The following is a 21,698-nucleotide window of genomic DNA, read 5'->3' as shown; positions in this document are numbered from 1 at the left end:
TACAGCCTTCATTGCACAGTAAATGGATTCAAACACTACCATATTAAAAAAGTATTAAAAAATACGGCGGAGTTTATGTTAGGTAGGTGACGAACTCAACATGCTGACAGTAGCCCATCTTTTCCAAAACAAAACTCGAGTTAGCAATTTCAGATTTCGACAGGATTTTCGACTGTTTCAAAGTCCTTGAGGCAGTTTATTGTACTTGTATAGGCCAATAGGTGTTGTGAAGGCAGTGCACTTTTTGTCTTCCTCGCACATGGGGATGTTGTAAAATCCAGATGTTAGGTCCATTGTGCTGAAAAAGACATTGCCTCCGAGTGCTGCAAGACAGTCTGCTTGGTGAGGGAGCAAATGAGCATCCTTGAGAGTCTTTGCATTCAGCCATATGAAGTCTGTACAAATCCACAGTCCACCATCTTTCTTCAAGATCATGACAAGAGGAGATACATACTCAGTGATGGATTTACGGATGATCTCCTTCTCTTCCATGTCTGTGAGTACTTGCCAGAGCTGTTGATAGTGGGGAGGGGGTACTCTCCTGTACAGCATGTGGAATGGGCAGTCATCTGTCAAGTGAATGTGGTGTAGAAACTCTTCTGCTTTGCCACAGTCAAGAGAGAAAAAAAAGAGAGAGAAAAAATGTCCTCATACTCCTCAACAAGCTCTCTTTTAGAGCGGAGGCTGGCATGGAATGAGTCAATGTCAAGGTCGCTCCAGATTGGAGAGTCTGTCTTTGAAGTCAGCATCTGTGGCAGGTGGCCTGATGACCTGTTCTTGCTCCCTGTTCTCCATCTCCTGCTGGATGTCAAGATCTTCCACTGCAAGACAAGTGATACATCAGCGACCTTGGAATTTGTGCGTCAGAGTGACTGGTTTCGATGAGAGATTAGTCACCTTCATGTGCACTCACCTATCTCCCCACATCGGTGTGATGACCTGTCCAACATGGATGTCTCTTGGTCTGGTCTTAGCGGTGCAAAGCTCCGCAATGACTGTGCTGACTGGAGACACTGGTACGTTGCAAGGCAGCCTGCCCCACACTAGGTGTTCATGCTGAGGGAGTAACGCAACAGCATGGGGCAGCTTCACAGTGCTGACCTTGTTGGGAACCTTGTTTCCCCTTCATCTGGTGATGCATGACACCATGCCCAAGAAATGTTCATAGTCACGAAACGAATGCTTGCACCCTGCAGATATGAGCCTCCAGTAGTCACCATTGCCTTCCATGATGCACATTAGGTGTTTGAGGATGCTAGCGCTAACGGGTAGCTCATCGCGCTGGCCTAGTACTACTAAAACAGGGACAATGCATTCCGCTCCGTATATGCTCAGTGTCATGTCATACATACATTTTGGGTGGGTCTGCTTTCCTCAACAGCCAACAAACAATTTGTTCCACTTCACGTCCTGGATCCAAAACACTACGTCCCTGTCCCCATAAGCACTAATCCACTATGTCAATAGCATTGTTTAGTCTAACCCAGTACCCCATTACTCCTTCATGTTGCAGTGGCTTGGTGTTCTAGAAATTGGCCATCGGCATGGAAGAGTAAGTCAGCTCACTGCAGTGCTGTTTCAGGATGTCAAAGATCAGTTCAGGAGTCTAGATGTGGTCAAGTTGAGGGCTTGTGGCATAGTGTAACCTTCATTACATCCTGTGCCTTTCCCAGTAGCCTAGCTAATATCTCTTCTGACGGTTGGTGTGTTGGTGTGTTTCTTTTAACAAAATAAGTCCCCATTATTTCTATCCATTCATGGACAGAACATTTATCACTGCTGTCACCTTTGAAAATTGGTGACTCCTTAATATCTGACTGCATGACACATTTTACCGCAGAAAAGTTAAACTCAGAAGGTCTCTGCTCTGGCTTATGGACCTCTGATGACACAGACTCACTGTCACTTTTGTCACCCAATAGCTGGACTGCAATAGACTTGACTAATCTGATTGGCCAACACTGAGATGAGAGTACGCAATTCAGGGGTGGGGTGGACACAAGTGGAACAAAATCTGGGGGTTCTCAACCCAGCCACCTTAGATGTCTGGACATAATTTTTGAAAAACCAAAGCCTACATCGGAGCACACCTTCCATTCAGGAACTCCAGCCCCCTCTGAACAAGCTACCGGTTCCATGACAAATAGAAAAACACAAGAATAGAAAACAACCAGTGTATAAAATCACACACTGTACAATAATTTACACTTCAGTATCTTTGGAAATCCTCATTGGATTTCCAAATATACCCTTGGATATACCTGATTCCTGATATACCCTTGGAATTCCTGATTGGACTTATCAACTGCTGAATCATATAAAAAAATGCCAGTTAAACAGTTAAACTCAGTTTATATATAGCTAACTGGTGTGGATTAACTGTAAGGCCATGAGGCTACAGCCTTTCATTGCACAGTAAATGGATTCAAATACTATCATTTTCAAACAAAACAACAACAAAAATACGGCGCAGTTTATGTTAGCTAGGTGACAAACTCAATATGCCATTAACCTGCTTCACTAGCAACTGATTTGTGATAGCCTTAGCATCGTTAGCATCTAGTGTTGAACTAACCTCATCTGCTGCTCAAACAAGTTGAACAGAAAATGAGTAAAAAAAATCTTTGTTTGAGTCATTGTTTATCAGTGGTGTACGAAACAAAAACATTGGTGATCTGATTGCTTGAGGAACTCGCGTTACAGCAATTGGGGACTTTTAACATGCTAGGCAGTATGACTCAGTATGGCTCTGCCATTAAGACTGAAATAAAACCTTGATCTGCTTGTACACCCATTTTTACTCCCATGTTAGCATCCCCCCCACCACCACCACCACCACGCACACACACTTTTCTCCCCAATCGAATTTTTGGACAATTACCCCACTCTTCCGAGCCAAACTCTTGCGACCCCCTCTGCCGAGCCGAGGAGGGCTGCAGACTACCACATGCCTCCTCCGATACATGTGGAGTCGCCAGCCACTTCTTTTCACCGGACAGTGAGGAGTTTCGCCAGGGGGACGAAGCGCGTGGGAGGATCATGGTATTCCCGCCAGTTCCCCCTCTCCCTTGAACAGGCGCCCCGACTGACCAGAAGAGGCGCTAATGCAGCGACCAGGACACATACCAACATCCGGCTTCCCACCCGCAGACACCGCCAATTGTGTCTGTAGGGACGCCCGACCAAGCCGGAGATAACATGGGGATTCAAACCAGTGATCCCCGTGTTGGTAGGCAATGGAATAGACTGCCACGCCACCCAGATGCCTCATATTAGCCTTTCTTTCATCAGAATCCTACTGATGTTTCCATGAAATGACCGACTGCCCATTTATCCCTCAAAATTCTCACCAACTTCTACCACTGCACCATAGAGAGCATCCTGACCAGCTGCATCTCAGTGTGGTACGGCAACTGCACCTTAGTAGACCACAAAGCTCTGCAGTGGGTCGTCAAGGCGGCCCAGCATATGACCGGTACCCAGCTCCCAGCCATAAAAGACATTTATCACAAACGCTGCCTTCGAAGGGGTCTCAGCATCAGCAGAGGTCCCACCCACCCCAACCATGGACTGTTCTCCCCCCTGCACTCTGGGAGGCGTTACAGGAGCCTCAGAGCCCACACTACCAGGCTCAAAAACAGCTTCTTTCCACAAGCTGTTGCCCACCTGAACCTGACTACCCACTGAATGTCTATAGATATTTTTATATATTTTATCTTATACTGTGTTTGCTGTGTTTGTCTGTGTCCGTCTTGCACTGTTTGGTGAAGCCACAGCCCTCATTTCATTTTTAACATGTGCCTGCACATTGTTTTTAATGACAATAAATCGAATTGAATTGAATTAAATTGAATTGAAAGATGGGTGGTTGGTTGCCTTTGATGCCCGGCCGAGTTTGAGGTAACATCCGGATTTGAATTGTAAACCTTATTGTTGGGACGCTAGCATAATAATCTGCTGCACCACCTGAGATCATTAATGGCTTTTAACAACCACAAACCACAAATCTATTTGCAACCACTGATTGCCCATGGTCTGGCTCCCACCTCTCCCAGGAAGTCGCTCTCCTCCTCCTGTGCTCTGGGCTGGTCCCACACCGTGATTTCCAACATGCGCTCTCGAAAGTCCCGCCGGTGGACGTGAGAATAAAGGAATGTCTGGTTCCACTTGGGTTCGGCACTCTTTTTAACCGTCTTGGTCCGTCGCTTACTCTTATCACTAAAACAGAGAGGTTAACGTTCAGAGATTAAAAACACAAGGAGGAACCTTTTTGTTTTTAAGAAAACAAAGCTAGTCTTGAACATCATCATTTTTTGATGAATGGTGTCAGTAGGTGTGTGATATGTGGTAATTGTTATGGTGTTTAAACAGCCAAAGATCCTACAGCTCTATTCAAACTGAGACAGAATCCATACTGCTCTGGTGCCTGTACCCTCTGCTCTGGGAACAAAACAACATGGCTGAACCCGGGTTTTAGCTGTTGATGTTGTAATACTATTGGTAAAGTTCTTCCACAAGCTTGTTCTGGTTATTGATTACAACAACTTTGTTTCTTCAAACACGCTACTTCCTTCCTATTTCCTGCACATTCAGCTGCTATGGTGAAGACGCAAAACCTCAAGTGCAATGTCGTTTAATGAAAATGAAAATTAACAACTACAATGACATTCATGATTTGGATATTCATAGTTATTGTCTCAATTGAGCCAGGCATAAAAAAATATATATAAAATTCAATGTAAATTTTCAGGTTTGTGTCTTTAATGCATAACAGACTTTGAAATTCCACAGGAATCACAATAACACTGAATTTAACAGTTGGGGAGTATCTTGATCATTTGTGATTGTTAAATAGATGCTCCAGTCTAAAGATATGGTGTGTCATATCATTAAATTATAATTAGTGTCTTAATATCCCTGTAAAAGAAACAAGGGAAAGCCAAACTGATTTAAAAAAAAGAAAAGAAATATACAATCAAATGTGGCAAAACCCTTACCTCCGGTCAGGTAGAAAGTACATCTTGACATAGGGGTTTCGAGGTCGTCCGTCTGGACGGGGGGGCAGGTCTATGGCTTGAAGGACATTGACGATCAGCTGATGGCCCACTTTGTCGTACCACAGCTTCACCTATGCAAAGGGAAGGTGTCTATATGAGGCTTGCAAAGAAAATCATCTCTTATGCCCATCCTTCAACTGATCCATCCACCCATTCAAACATCCAGGCAACCCATCCACTTCATCATCTTTCATTCCTGCTCCTCCTCCTTCGGCTACTTACAGAGAGCTGTCCAGGCAGTACAACAGGGATGGGAAGGGTTCCGGGGCTGGTAGGAGACATCACAGATATAGAGGGACGGTCCATTTTCTGAGACTCGAATGAACTGGAGCCCGCTGAGGGAAGGAAAGCACCGTAGTGATAGCTAGTGTCTCTGAATGGTCTCTGTCTGGGAAAAGCAACCACTAACGGCATTGTGTTGATCAGAAAACATCATCACCAACTCAAGAGATGGACAAACTGAACAGAGTTTCTGATTTTGCTTCTGAAGTTACCTGCCCAAGACAATAAAGACTACAAGTAGCTGCTTTTCTATCAAATCTTTTTTTTTTTTTGACAATTGTGATGTGTTAAATTATAGGGTTTGAATGGAAACAGCAAATGCAGATATTACCTCAGTATCACATAACAATTTTTATGTTTCCTGAGATAATTTTTTATTCCATTGACAAAGTTCTGTTCCTGAAACACATCACCCTAAACCCAACTCATGCAAATGATAAAAAAGATGCATTTTGATTTTTGCATCATTTTTTTTTTATTCACTGAACATTTGAATGAAAAAAAAAACAATAATGGACACTTACTAGATTCTAGAGGAGGGTGGGAGGATTCTGGGATTCTTGGGGTATCTCTGTGAATTGAAAGAGAGAATAATTCAACTGATCATGAAGCAAAGACTGAACTGAGTAAATATATATTTGTGTGTGTGTGTGTGAACATAAAGTACTTGCATTGTAGAAACACAAATGAGAATGTGGTATAGATTCTTCATCTATTGACAGATGACTTGGTACAGGACTCATGACAGCCAATAGCTGCATGATATAGGAAGAGCAAGCAGGTAATAGACTTGTCACGGTGGTACACTTTTAATACCAGTAATGTTAGTAATGTTTTAATACCACTGATAACCAGTATTGCCAAGGTATCCCCAGATAAACAACAACTCCTAGGCTACAATGCTTTTTTACTGAGTCCAACTCGGCATTCAACACTGTCATCCCCTTCAAACTGTTTATAAATGTGCGGGCCCTGGGTTTAAACTCTGTCCTCTGTGGGGGACAAACGGACTTTCAATACAGAGAGATTACACCCGTTTCGCCTACACAATCATAATTAATAAAGGGGTGCATGCTTAGCCCATTGCGCGACTCTTTTTTTCACACACATAGGCGTGGCCAAGTAGGATGTTATCAAGTCCATTGTAAAATTCACCGATGACACCAAAGTCGCCAAGTGTGAATAGTGACAACAATGAAAAAGCCTGTGCAACTTGGCCAATAACAATCTGCCAATAATATCTTGTCTCTCAAAATCAGCAAAACAAAAGAGATGATTGTGAAAAGATAGTGAAAAGTGCACATCCTAGTTCCCATTGATTGGACTACTGCGGGGAGAGAGAGCAACTTCGGGTGCTACTGTGTGCACATCACCTAGAGCCTTATCTAGTCCTACAAGGCCTCTGCCATCATCAGTAAAGCACACCAGCATTTATACTTCCCGAGAAGGCTTATAAATTTCAGCATTCCTTCCATATTCCCTCTAACTTCTACCAGTGTACAATCAAGAGTATGCTGACAGACCGTATCACAGCTTGATATGGCAGTTGATTGGCCCAGGATCGCAAGGCACTACAGCATGTGGTAAACAACACAAATCCATCACTAGGTTCATTCTTCCACCTGTCACAGACATTCACTCCAAACAGTGCCTGGAGAAAGCCAGTGAAATTACTGGTGACCTCATGAAGCCCATTAACAGACTGTTTACACTGTTATCTGGAAAACAGTTCTAGAGCATCAGAGCTCAAACCACCAGACTCACAGACAGTTCATGACCACAAGCTTTAAAACACACAACAAAATAATGTGAAATATTGATTTCCATTGCATCTCATTATCGATATCTGTTAATTCTGCATTACTGCACTTCCACCATGCATGACTTTATCGGTTATAGTATTGTTCACATGTTGACCCAGCCACTGAGGATGCACAAGCCAGTTCATTCCTAGTACCAGTCCCAAGCCCGGATAAATGGAGAGAGTTGCATCAGGAGGGGCATCTGGCGTAACACCTTTGCCAAATCAAATATGTGGATCATAAATCAGATTTCTATACCAGATCGGTCAATGCCCGGGTTACCAATGACCGCCACTGGTACTGTTAGCCAGCAGGGTCCTGGTCAAAACTATGCTACTATTGGGCGAAGGAGAAGGTGAGGGGGAAGGTATGTCCAGAGGCAGTGGGAGAGGAGGAAGGGTAGGAGTGTGGAGGTGAGAGTTGTAACTTTGAATGTTGGCACTATGACTGGTAAGGGGAGAGAGCTGGCTGAAATGATGGAGAGAAGGAAAATAGATACATATACTGTGAGGGCAGGAGACCAGGTGGAAGGGGAGTAAGACCAGAAGCATTGGAGGTGGATTCAAACTCTTCTGCCATGGTGTGAATGGCAGGAGAAATGGGGTAGGAGTAATTCTGAAGGAAGAGTATGTCAAGAGTGTGTTGGAGGTGAAGAGTGTTGGACAAAGTGATGAGTATGAAGCTGGAAATCAAATGGATGATGATGAATGTTAACGGTGCATATGCCCCGCAAGTTTGGTGTGAGATGGAACAAAAAGAAGAATTCTGGAGTGAGTTGGATGAAGTGGTGGAGTGTACCCAAGGAGATACTTGGAGTGGTAATTGGAGCAGACTTCAATGGGCATGTTGGTGAATGGAACAGATGTGATGATGAGGTGATGGGCAGGAATGGTGTCAAGGAGAAGAACGTGGAAGGACAGATAGTGATGGATTTTGTGAAAAGGATGGAAATGGCTGTGGTGAATACATATTTCAAGAAGAGGGAGGAACACAAGGTGATGTATAAGAGTGGAGGAAAGTGCACACTGGTGGACTGTATCTTATGTAGGAGGTGTGATCTGAAAGGAATTGGAGACTGCAAGGTGGTGACAGGAGAAAACATAGCTAGGCAGCATCAGATGGTGTTCCGTAGGATGACTGGAGCTCAAGAAGAGGAAGAGAATGAAAGCAGAGGCAAGGATCAAATGGTGGAAGTTGAAGAAGAAAGACTGTTGTGGAGTTCAGGGAAGAGTTAAGACATGCACTTGGTAGTAGAGTTGTTAGATGTCTGAGCAACCACTGCAGAAATAGTGAGGGAGACAGCTTGGAAGGTACTTGGTGTGTCATCTGGACAGAGAAAGGAAGACAAGGAGACTTGGTGGTGGAATGAGGAAGTACAGCAAAGTATACAGAGGAAGAGGTTGGCAAAGAAGAAGTGGGATAGTCAGAGAGATGAAGAAAGTAGACAGGAGTACATGGAGATGCAGCATAAAGCGAAGAGCGAGGTGGTGAAGGCAAAGGAAAAGACGTATGGTGAGCTCTATGAGAGGTTGGACACTAAGGGAGGAGAAAAGGGCTTGCACTGATTGGCTAGACAGAGGAACTGAGCTGGGAACAATGTACAGCAGGTTAGGGTGATGAAGGATAGAGATGGAAATGTATTGACAAGAAAGGCGAGTGTGTTGACAAGGTGAAAGGAGTACTTTGAGGGGCTGATGAATGAATAAAATGAGAGAGAGAAGGCTGGATGATGTGGGGATAATGAATCAGGAAGTGCGGTGGATTAGTAAGGAGGAAGTGAGGGCAGCTATGAAGAGGATGAAAAGTAGAAAGGCAGTTGGGCCAGATGATATACCTGTGGAGGCATGGAGATGTTTAGGAGAAATGGCAGTGGGGCTTTTAACTAGATTGTTTAACACAATCTTGGAAAGGGAGTAGATTCCCGAGGAGTGGAGAAGAAGTGTATTGGTACTGATTTTCAAGAAAAAGAGTGTAGTAACTACAAAAGTATAAAGTTGATTAGCGATAGCATAAGGATATGGAAAAGAGTAGTGGAAGCTAGGTTAAGAGGAGACGATTAGTGAGCGGCAGTATGGTTTCATGCCATGAAACAGCACTACCGATGTAATGTTTGCTTTGAGAATGTTGATGGAGAAGTAGTTTAAGTTTAAACACCCAGGCCCTTGTGAAAAAGGCCCAACAACACCTGCATTTCCTGAGGAGGCTGAGGAGCGCCCGTCTACCCCCCAAAATTCTCACCAACTTCTACCACTGCACCATAGAGAGCATCCTGACCATCTGCATGTCAGTGTGGTACAGCAACTGCACCTTAGTAGACCACAAAGCTCTGCAGCGGGTCATCAAGGTGGCCCAGCATATCACCGGTACCCAGCTCCCAGCCATAAAAGACATTTATCACAAACGCTGCCTTCGAAGGGGTCTGAGCATCAGCAGAGATCCCACCCACCTCAACCATGGACTGTTCTCCCCCCTGCACTCTGGGAGGCGCTACAGGAGCCTCAGAGCCCACACTACCAGGCTCAAAAACAGCTTCTTTCCCCAAGCTGTTGCCCACCTGAACCTGGCTACCCACTGAATGTCTGTAGATATTTTGTACTCCAGCTCTTTTTTAACTTATTTTTAGCTTTTGGTCTTCATGTGTATATATATCTTACATTGTGTTTGCTGTGTTTGTCTGTGTCTGTCTTGCACTGTTTGGTGAAGCCACAGCCCTCATTTCATTTTTAACGTGTGCCTGCACATTGTTTTTAATGACAATAAAATTGAATTGAATTGAATTGAAGTACAGAGAAGGCCAGAAGGAATTACACTGTGTCTTTGTGTCTTTAGAGAAAGCATATGACAGGGTGACGAGAAAGGAGGTGTGGTATTGTATGAGGAAGTCGGCAGTGGTAGAGAAGTATGTAAGAGTGGTGCAGGATATGTATGAGGGCAGTGTGACAGTGGTAAAGTCTGTAGTATGAATGACAGATGGGTTCAAGGTGGAGGTGGGATTACATCAAGGATCGGTTCCCGAGCGCTGTCTTGTTTGCAATATTGATAGAAAGGTTGATGGACAACATCAGGCAGGAGTTTCCGTGGACTATGACGTTCGCGCATGACATTGTGATCTGAAGCAACCATAGAGTGCAGGTTAAGGAGAGCCTGGAGAGGTGGAGGTATGCACTGGAGAGAAGCTGAATGAAAGTCAGTAGGAGCGAGATGGAATACATATGTGTGAATGAGAAGGAGGACAGTGGAATGGTGAGGATGCAAGGAGTAGAGGTGATGAAGGTGGATGAGTTTAAATATTTGGGGTCAACTGTCCAAAGTAATGGGGAGTGCGGAAGAGAGGTGAAGAAGAGAGTGCAGGCAGGGTGGAGTGGGCGGAGAAGAGTGTACAGAAGGATACCAGCAAGAGTTAAAGGGAAGGTTTGCAAGATACTAGTGAGACCATCTATGTCGTGGGGTTTGGAGACAGTGGCACTAATGAAAAGACAGAAGGCAGAGCTGGAGGTGGCAGAGTTGAAGATGCTAAGATTTTCATTGGGAGTGACGAAGAAGGACAGGATTAGGAACAAGTATATTAGAGGGACAGCTCAGGTTGGACGATTTGGAGTCAAAGCAAAGCTGGTGTTCAGATAACCTAAGGTGGCATGGTCTCTACCTAAAACCTGTCTTACTGTGAATTAATTAATTGTAAAGCACTTTGAGTCGCTGTTGCAGCTAGAAAAGTGCCATATAAAATGCAACTTGATTGATCGATTGAAAGCAAGAGAAGCAAGATAGCGACGGGTTGGACATGTGTGGAGGAGAGATGCTGGGTATATTGGGAGAAGGATGCTGAATATGGAGCTACCAGGCAAGAGGAAAAGAGGAAGACCAAAACGGAGGTTTATGGATGTGGTGAGGGAGGACATGCAGGTTGCTGGCATTACAGAAGAAGATGCAGAGGACAGGAAGAGATGGAATAGGATGATCCGCTGTGGCGACCCCTAACGGGAGCAGCCGAAAGTAGTATTATGACATGTTTTATCCTTAATTGCACACAGGCGCGGATCTACGGGGTGGCAAGGGGTGGCAGCTGCCACCTCTGGGACACAGTCTTGCCATCCCTGTTGCCACCCCATTTATAAATCAGATAATATGTTTTTAAAGTATATTTATGTACATGCATGGTGAAAGTCAATGAGACTCGCACCAAACTCATCTCAAACAGTAGAGAACAAAATACATTCGATGAAATCCCAGTTTTGAATAATAATACGTTTAGAATAATGTCCATTGCCCCCCTCCTTGAACCTCATACCACCCCTTTGCCACCCCAGGAAAAAATCTCTAGATCCGCCACTGACTGCACATCACACAAAAATATTGTGTTGTATGTATATTAAGGACGGGATGTACATTGCTATCTTGTTACCAATACATTTTATCTTTATATTTACCTTCAGTGTCTTTCTCATGTCTTCTACTCAATGACGTGTGTTTTAACAAAAGTCTTTCAACAACATGAGAGGTTGAAGTTAATGGGATACTTAACAGCTGGCTGGCGGGTAATTTTATAGTCTGCCATGCAGATGGTTTTTGCTGTCATATTGTGTTATCTGCCATTGGTACAGTTAGAAATTCAAGGATTTTCACAAGTTAGATAAGAAGTGTGATGCACTGTTCATTATATCAATTTGCGGGGGGATTTAAGGGGATACCATCCCCCTTGGGCTAAACGATTTGCGGGAAATAATTTGATTAGGATTTTTTTTTTACCAATATTGCAATTGCGATTTAGTATGCAATTTTTTCTATAGTTTATTATCGTTTGTTTAATTCACTAAACACAGCAATAAATCATTCTGTAGTGTGACCGACACAACAGTCAAAATATAAACTGCTCTTTCCTGTAAGCCAGGCCTAAATGTTATGATGACATGAGATGCACTGATGCATGAATTGATATGAATAACATATCTTTATTGAACTACTGAATTGAGAAAAAAAACAAACCTTCAATCACAGTAGAATATTGACTGATTGATTTAAATTCAAGACTTGTAAACACAATTATTATGCAATATAATTAGTAATTAATTAATTAATTAATGTGTTTATAATTAATAAGAATTAATCATCATAATTACCAATATTAATAAAATAATAATTATTGATAATAATTAGACCCCTGAGAAACAGGGGGAAAAGCTGAAAGAAGAAGATAGTAATATAGTTATCATGACCTAACTTTTTAATCAAATCTGAAAAAGGAACAACAAAGCAATGCAGAACAACAGGCCTGGTGTGAGCATTGATATGAAAATAAATGTAAATCTTACTGATCTACAGTCTGTAACAGTAACAAATCACACAAACTATTGTGCAGAAATGTAAAAAAAAAAAGAACAAACTGTGGCTCTACCACTCTGAAAATATCAAGAAAATTCAAAGTCGTTTTAATAAAACCTAAAAAGAAAAAGAAACACTGTGTGAACATTGATATGAATATTAAACTTACTGATCTCCAGTCAGTAACAGTAACAAACCAAACAGACCAAAGTGCACAAGGAGTATGGCTCTGCCAGTCACTATGTCATCCTACTGTGTACGGTTCTCAGTAACTCACAGGTTTTTTTGCCAGGGAAACCTGCATATCATTTTTTGCTGGTTTTGAGGACAAACGTTTTGAATCTCATTCATATGGAGATATACTCTCGAACATTTCGGTCAGCGATCCCTGCCGGGTGTTATTCGGCCTACTTGACACACTGGTGGTCAGGTTTTTAGCCTCGTAATTGTCATACGTGGCCTTGTGAGGCTTACATAAATGCTGAAACAGGTTTGTAGTGTTGCTCCATGTTGTAGCTACAGTAGCAAGACGCGTTCTACACAATACCCGACTCTGTACAGCATCTTCTTTCCTACATCCAAAATAGGCTCAGACAACCGGCGTACTGCGCCCCTTTGACACTAAAGTCACCTCTTCAGTGTTCGGTTCTGCTGAGGCCATTTTCACAAGACGTCACTGCTAGAATCAAAGTGTAGCGGGCGGAGTTGTTTTCTGCATTTACTGCTCTCACTCGCGTAGAGTAGCGTGTGTACATGAACCCTGCACGGCCACATATTTCCAACCCTCTGATTGGTTAGATTGTGGAACATAAAAAAAATACACCTGTTTTTTTTAATCGCAGCCTTTGCGATTTGACATGTTTTTTATCGCATTAAGACGTCGGTTCGAATTCAGCCCTAATCCCTCCCGTTAAACAAATTGACAAGATCCAACCCACTGAAAAAAAGCCAAGCCCTCTTTTAATCCCCTTTGGGTCAACGGCGCTATGTGATATACTATCTTCATCAAAGAACGTTAGCTCGTATAAAGAAATCTATCAGCAATATTAAAATTCAACCCTTATTATTTGCACACCAGCAGCCTTCATTAGGGCTTCTCTTTCATGTTTCGGATTATGTGGGCCAACGACTTCAATTCAAAAGGCGATGTTTTTAACCCCCCCCCCCTCCTTTCTGCCCATCACCAGGATGGTTGTCCCCACAAGACCACTCCATCCCCCTCGACATTTTTTTGCAAATCAAGCACTCGTGTAATCCCAACAAGAAACAGCTGGACAGAGACTCTTACACGACTGTTGATTTTGGATCAATCATATTCATGTTACCTTATTTAACCCAGTAGCGTTACTGCTGGAGCACGGATATTATTTTCTAATTTAATCTTTATTAAATCAGGAAGGTCTCATAGAGAAAAGGAGTCTCATTTTCAAGAGAGTCCTGACCAAGACAGCAGCAGCACACAGACATACACTAGAACGACTTGGATTTCACTCCTACCTAAAACGACCATGGGTGGTCAATATGACCGCCGGTTCTTAAACTCTATATTCTGTCAAGATGAATACCCAATTGAGATATTAATGCATTGCGTATGTCAGTATGTCAGTTGGGAAATGACTGACAGCAAAATTAACATTTTAACAATTTTTAAACAATTTAAACTTCAGAGAGACATAGTCGAACTTGAATAACAAAATTGAAAAAGTGAAAATATAACCTGAAAAACAAAACGGAAAAGACATATTTTTAATCTAACAAATGTAACAAGGCCTTTATAATGTGAAATGTAAAAAAAAAAAAGAAGTGAAAATAACCATTGAAACAGTCCCAAACAACGACCGGGAACTTAAAAACTACTAGAACGACCATGGGCGGCCGGTTTTTAAACTCTATATTCTGCCAAGATAAATGCCCAATTGAGATATTAATGCATTACATATGTTAGTATGTCTGTTATGAAACTAAAAATTAACATTTTAACAACTTTAATACTATTTTTCAAACAATTTAAAATGGCCACTGTCCAACACCTGTAAATACTGCAATGCCTCAGTGGTAGTCATGGTGTGTCTGTAACGGGGGCTGTACCCAGACATGTTGGCAATAATCAAACATTAAGTTTAGACTATTTGTCTGCACTGGAGAACGCTAGTGTGTTTCTAGGACAGAGCAATGAACGTCATGAAGGAAATGATGCGACCAACACATGGCATAAATAGTCACATGACGCGCACGATCACGTGCAAATTACGCGCCGTCATTTTGACCACTCATGGTCGTTTTAGATAGATCTTATCATAACCTTTTTTTGTGCAATTGATCTAAAACTAATTTTAATGAAAATATATGCAATTTTAGGAGCATTCAGGGAGCAGAATATCTGTCTTTTTTTTCAGTTATTAAACTTTGAAAATCCAAAATGGTCAAAAAGAAGGCCTTGGTCATTCTAGTTAAGGTTGCACAAAATGCAAGGAACACAAATAAACATAAATAAATAAACAAGCGAATGCAATTAAAACAATATTAATGGCTAAATTGTGCACATGCGACTGCTGGCGGAGTCCATCACCAGTAAGCTAATGAGTTTCTTAAAGTCCCCCAGTGGAATCACATTAGGCATTTCAGGTCCTTTTCTAGTGAGTTTCAGATATACACTTTCATGTCTGATTAACAAAATAATAGATTTTTTTTCCATCATGGATGTTGCCCTAACGTGCCAGCATGGAGACCACCCACCGTGACAAGCCTAGCAGGTCAATGCATACACATACAGTACAATTGTAAAACATAACGGGTAACTGAGGGGATAATGATGAGCTGGAGGAAAGATTAAAAGGTGTATGAGGTTCACAAGGCTTGGATTACATGTAAAGCATAAGGGGAAAGGACTCCACCCATGAAATCAACACTACTTACTGATATGCTCTATACACTTTTCTCAAGAAGTTTTTGGATATAATTCGATGGATAGAGCTTTTAGATAGAGGAAGGAGACATCAAAATTGATGTAAGTGAAATTATAAATTCACAGGTACTATCAAAAATAATATGTCATACTAGCATCAATCTTACCCTATAGGTCTAGAAACCACAATTTCCACTTGAGGCTCAGCCTTGGATTCCAGGATGATGTTGTACACCTCTTTCTTGGTCGCTCCTGGCAATGACTTCCCGTTCCACTGCAGCACCTCATCACCTTGAACCAAGATGGTTCATACACAGCTGAATGGTGGCGCTACTTGAGGTTTGCTGTGCAACCTCAGATCATATTATAGCTGGCATTGTGCCAAAGGCCAAAAAAACAGTACAGTGGTGCTTGAAAGTTTGTGAACCCTTTAGAATTTTCTATATTTCTCCATAAATGTGACCTAAAACATCATCAGATTTTCACACAAGTCCTAAAAATAGATAAAGAGAACCTAATTAAAAAAAATGAGACAACAATATTATACTTGGTCATTTATTTATTGAGGAAAATGATCCACTATTACATATCTGTGAGTGGCAAAAGTATGTGAACCTCTAGGTTTAGCAGTTAATTTGAAGGTGAAATGAGAGTCAGGTGTTTTCAACCAATGGGGTGACAATCAGGTGTGAGTAGTACCCTGTTTTATTTAAAGAACAGGGATCTATCAAAGTCTGATCTTCACAACACATGTCTGTGAAAGTGTATCGTTGAAATTGATTGAACGAAGACAAGACTGAAATTGAACGAAGACAAGACAGAAATTCTCATTATAGGCACTAATGCACAAAGAGAAATGATATCAAGTAGAATGGGAAGTCTGGCTGTACAGAATAAAACTGTAGTAAAAAACCTGGGTGTCATCATTGACTCCGAGTTGGATTTTAAATCACATATCAACAATGTTACAAAGGGTGCCTTTTTTCACCTAAAAAAATAGCTAAAATTAGACCCTACCTCTCCCTGGAAGACGCCAAAAAGGTGACGCAAGCCTTTATCTCTTTGCATCTACACTATTGCAATGCATTTCTTACTGGTTTACCCAAAAAAAGTATCGATAGGCTGCAACTAGTACACAACACAGCAGCAAGGGCCATAACAAAAACCAGGATGAGAGATCACATATCCCCAGTTTTAGCATCTTTACACTGGCTTCCTGTAGCATTGAGGATTGATTTTAAAATTATTTTACTTGTGTTTAAAGCTCTACATGGTTTAGCAACCTCATACCTATCTGACTGCTTATCTGATTAGGTTCCGAGCCGCTCTCTTAGATCCTCTGGTGCTAGCCTGCTCAATGTCCCTAGAATGAACTACAAAAAGTATGGTGAAGCAGCATTTTGTTTTTATGCACTGACAGCTTGGAATAGACTCCCCCAACAAATAAGAGAAGCAACGTCCATAGATAGTTTTAAGAATCAGCTCAAGACCCATTTTTATGCTCTTGCTTTTAATTAATTCCACTTCATATTTCTTTTACTCTTTTTTTTTTAATCTTGTACTGTGGTTTTATTTCTTGCCTTGTTTTATGTTTTTGCCTAGGTCTGTGTTGTATTACTTTTAACTTATTTTATCTGTATTGTTGTTGAGTTTTATTGTTTGCCTTGTTTGTAATGTAAAGCACTTTGAGCTGCATTTTATGTATGAAAGATGCTGTACAAATAAAGTGTATTGTTATTATTATTATTATTATCATCATGGCAAGAACAAAGGAGATTTCTGAGGACCTCAGACAAGGTGTTGTTGATGCTCATCGGGCTGGAAAAGGTTACAAAACCATCTCTAAAGAGTTTGGACTCCACCAATCCACAGTCAGATAGATTGTGTACAAATGGAGGAAATTCAAGACCATTGTTACCCTCCCCAGGAGTGGTTGACCATCAAAGATCACTCCAAGAGCAAGGCGTGTAATAGTCGGCCAGGTCACAAAGAACCCAGGGTAACTTCTAAGCAACTAAAGGCCTCTCTCACATTGGCTGATATTAATTTTCATGAGTCCACCATCAGGAGAACGCTGAACTACAATGGTGTGCATGGCAGGGTTGCAAGGAGAAAGCCACTGCTCTCCAAAAAGAACATTGCTGCCCGTCTGCAGTTTGCTAAAGATCATGTGGACAAGCCAGGAGGCTATTGGAAAAATGTTTTGTGGACGAATGAGACCTAAACAGAACTTTCTGGTTAAAGTGATACTGACATCAAAATCTGAAAATTCCTATTGATAGGCTATGTTCCGAGTTGGAATGTGACCACGGAGAAATTCAGTGGCCAAATTAGCGTGTCTGCAGCCACTCGAGAGAGATCTGTGATTGACTGTAGATGGTGTCCAATGACAAACTGTGCCAGTGGATACGTAGACACCAGTCAGTTTGCATATAGGGTGTGTCCATAGCAAGATGCTATAAAACCACGGAGAAGCCGTTCTTTCACCCCCTCCTGCTAGCTACTTGGCTTGAGTTTGTGCTATTTTACTGAGACTTTATTATCGATTTTGCTACGACATATCCAAACACACTTGGGTTCACTAGATCCAGTGGACGACATGGTAGTTATTTAGTTATGTCCTCGCGTGAGATGTTTTCAGCTTTATATAGACTTTTTTTCTACAACAAGCGATTTAGTCCCCAATTCAGGCAAAGCATCACCCACAGGAAGACAGTAGCCAATAGTTTTGAATTCATAAAACTACACTTATTTTCGGTTATGATTCAAACTCCCAATGTTAAAAAGTGTGTTCAGAAAGGGTGTGTCAGTCTCTCTTTAAATGAGAACTGTTATGTCTGGAGAAAGGAAAACACTGCATTCCAGCATAAGAACCTTATCCCATCTGTGAAACATGGTGGTGGCAGTATCATGGTTTGGGCCTGTTTTGCTGCATTTGGGCCAGGACAGCTTGCCATCATTGATGGAACAATGAATTTTGAATTATACCAGCAAATTCTTAAGGAAAATGTCAGGACATCTGATTCCATACTTTTGCCACTCACAGACATGTAATATTGGATCATTTTCCTCAATAAATAAATGACCAAGTATAATATGTTTGTCTCATTTGTTTAATTGGGTTCTCTTTATCTACTTTTAGGACCTGTGTGAAAATCTGATGATGTTTTAGGTCATATTTATGCAGAAACATAGAAAATTCTAAAGGGTTCACAACGTTTCAAGCACCACTGTAGATGATCGAGGCCTATTGTAAGACTTTGAGAACAACTTGTTGTGGCAAAAGGTTTATGAAACAAGCAATTTGTCATACTGTATCACAGCTCAATACAGTAGCTGTAGTTTAATTTGCTTTAGAATAATTCAGTATAACAATTTATTCATTCATTCATTCATCCTCAATTTATTGCAGCATACCTGCTCTTAGATGTCCCACAACATCTGCCAGGCTTCCCTTCTTGACTTTAGTAATGAAAGCCCCTAGTCTGCCCGTCTCTGTTATTTTCCCTCCAACAACCTGTATAAAGACAGGCAGCACAAATGAAAAAAAAAGCCTTTTAGCTGGTTCCTTAGCAGTAATATAATTGCCCCTTATTTTGTAGGACTAATACAGTTAATTTCTCAACAGATCATTTTGTCAATATTTATCTGCTTTTCTAAATAAAGGAAAACTCGAATAAAACTATGGTTTGACCAGAACCATTACAATACACAACACTCCCACCACCTTCCATACGGCACTCCTCACCCTAGTTTCTTTACTCTTCAAGCCCCAGCATTCATTATTAAGGTCAATTCAAAAAGTCTGCTGGCGTCAAAATGATGCAGACCCATGACAAACAGTGTGCAGAACTGATCTATGGTTCCTCTCAGCCTACCCAGACTTTAGGTGGGTCTGATCTGACACATTCAACAACACCATATGGCCACACAAAAACATGCAGTGACAATTAAAGAATTTGAAAAAAGAACTACTTTACTGCTTAATTCTTAATGAGCAATGTTTTGTCAAACTGAATATCATTATAATTATGATCCTGTAAACCCTTCAACCTAGTGATCCACAAAGAACTAAGAAAAGCTTTTTGACAAATGCTGTTTGAGTCAGGTGTGCTTACCTTCAGCCCCAGCAGGGAGCCAGCCTCTCTGGGCATGGCCGACCTCTTGCTCAGGGTGATGCGTCCTATTAGGTGATCACCCTCTTTGGAGGGCTGCCATGTGACTGGGTGCTGCCGGGAGAGGAGGGTGAGAGGAATAGAAAGACGAGCAGCAAGGGGTTTGAAAAGGAGGAGGCGAGAGAAGGAGGGAATAATGAACAAGGCAGGAAGGGGGATTGGAAAAGCATAGACAGAGATAAAGCGAGGCACCGAGTGTGAGAATGGAGGAAGAATGGATGTAAAACATATCTTAATCATTATACTATTGTACTCTTTACACCGACTATACTACAGGCAAAGAATTCAGACACTACTGCAGCTTTGTCTTTGTGTTTGTGTGGGTGTCGGTATTTGCACGTGCACAAATGATGGTTAGTGCAGAGACAGCATATCAACAACCCAGATCTGTACATTTTTCTTGAAACTTACATGCCATACAGCAGGATCTAGAGGATAGCAGTCCCAGTCACCTGGAGAGTGAGAGAGAGAGAGAGAAACAGGAGAGAGGCTGGCACGTCCAGCTTTACGACGAATCATGCACATAAGTCTACATGGTGTGGAGAGAAGCTACAACAATCAATACTTGTTCTGCGAATAATTAAATACATGCAGCACATCCTTCAGTGTCACAAAATCCAAGCAAGCTCAGCTCCGGTAACTGATATCGCACAACAAAAATGTGAAGTGCCATTGACACAAACGGGCGTAAAGAGAGAGAGATGAGAACCCATACATTACACAGCAGCATGAATCAAAAACTAGAGGTATCTAAGTTCATTTATTTGGTAAATCAGGGACAGTATCTGGGTAGCATAGCAGTCTATTCCGTTGCCTACCAACACGGGGATCGGCGGTTTGAATCCCCATGTTACCTCCAGCTTGGTCGGGCAGCACCACTGTGTGCATATAGTTCATTGGCCGTGTCTGCGGGTGGGAAGCTGGATGTGGGTATGTGTCCTGGTCGCTGCACTAGCGCCTCCTCTGGTTGGTCGGGGCGCCTATTCGGGGGGAGGGGGAACTGGGGGGAGTAGCGTGCTCCTCCCATGCGCTACATCCCCCTTTTGAAACTCCTCACTGTCAGGTGAAAAGAAGCGGCTGGCGACTCCACATGTATTGGAGGAGGCATGTGGTAGTCTGCAGGATCGGAGGAGCAGCGACCAGGACGGCTCGGAAGAGTGGGGTAATTGGCCGGATACAATTGGGGAGAAAAAGGAAGGAAACAAATGAACAAAAAAAAAAATCAGGGACTAAGATAACTGACAAACCACACGTAAAAGCCAAAAGTCTATGATGCCTTGTAGCCATCGTATCAGCACAAAGAAAAGCCGAGAAAGTGGGTGAGGCTGGGACCAGACTGTGGAGACAGTACCATTCAGACTTTTTGCATGTGTGCCATGTCTGTGCAGAAAAATACTTGAAAACATCAATATTGGGGACAATGGGCCTGTGCTAGAGTTAGCAGGGGTGAATTGTTGGCAGATTTATTTCAGGAAATGCCAGTATTCTCATTCTTGCCCAGAAAGGTTGAGCTTTCTTCCAGCACTGTTTTATTTCATCGTGATCAAGTCTTATATATCATTTTTTTTACTCAAAAATATATTTTGCTTTTCTCTTAAGAATCAAAGGAACACTCTTTGACTATGCTTCCACAATAGGTAAGGAGGTACTGTGATTTACTTTTTATTGCCATTTATAGCCAGACATTTTTTTTTATTTATAGCCATTAAATCTATTTCGATTAATCCACAAGTATTTACATATTAGGATATCAACTTAGTCAGGGGTAGATGATTAAAATATACATGCCTATGGATGCCCAGATGACTAGGTGGTGGTCTTCTGGGCATCTGGCTTCCAAATCCTGGCTGTCCAGCTGCACTCTTTAATTGCCCAGATTTGCTACTTTGTTCTTACATAGAGGTTACTGGTATAAGCAAGGTTAAAGACCGTAGTGTTAATGAAAAACTTAGAACAATTACTTTTGAAGCGTGCTTCCGTTTTGTTTTTTCCCCCTAAAGTTTGCATTTGTAGGTATAATAAAAGTGCACCACATCTTTTACCAAAGAAACTATTGCCCTTTTGTTTTGAACCCCTAGGACAAAAGAAGAAAAGAAGAAGAAAGCCCCTTTATTTTGTCAATGTACAGTTACATAATGTGTTCTCTGCATTTAATCCA

The 21,698-nt window shown here is 41.9% G+C and overlaps 1 protein-coding gene across 1 annotated transcript in view; it reads right to left on the bottom strand.

The window, feature by feature from the left end:
- The window catches only part of rims1b (regulating synaptic membrane exocytosis 1b), a 155,207-nt gene that overhangs the window by 43,894 nt on the left and 89,615 nt on the right, over window positions 1-21,698 (bottom strand). The window contains exons 6-14 of the mRNA XM_056280117.1: window positions 19,952-19,992; window positions 19,484-19,594; window positions 18,783-18,882; window positions 15,533-15,656; window positions 15,377-15,433; window positions 5,864-5,910; window positions 5,280-5,392; window positions 4,998-5,128; window positions 4,047-4,218 (exon numbers count right to left, since the gene is read on the bottom strand). Of these exons, the coding sequence (XP_056136092.1) occupies window positions 4,047-4,218; window positions 4,998-5,128; window positions 5,280-5,392; window positions 5,864-5,910; window positions 15,377-15,433; window positions 15,533-15,656; window positions 18,783-18,882; window positions 19,484-19,594; window positions 19,952-19,992 (896 nt within the window). The remainder of the gene's footprint in view (window positions 1-4,046; window positions 4,219-4,997; window positions 5,129-5,279; window positions 5,393-5,863; window positions 5,911-15,376; window positions 15,434-15,532; window positions 15,657-18,782; window positions 18,883-19,483; window positions 19,595-19,951; window positions 19,993-21,698) is intronic.

The sequence above is a fragment of the Lampris incognitus genome, chromosome 5, assembly GCF_029633865.1.
Source record: "Lampris incognitus isolate fLamInc1 chromosome 5, fLamInc1.hap2, whole genome shotgun sequence".
NCBI classification, from domain to species: Eukaryota; Metazoa; Chordata; class Actinopteri; order Lampriformes; family Lampridae; genus Lampris; species Lampris incognitus.
Note: the sequence above shows the minus strand (reverse complement) of the source record. Positions and strands in the feature narration are given on the sequence as shown.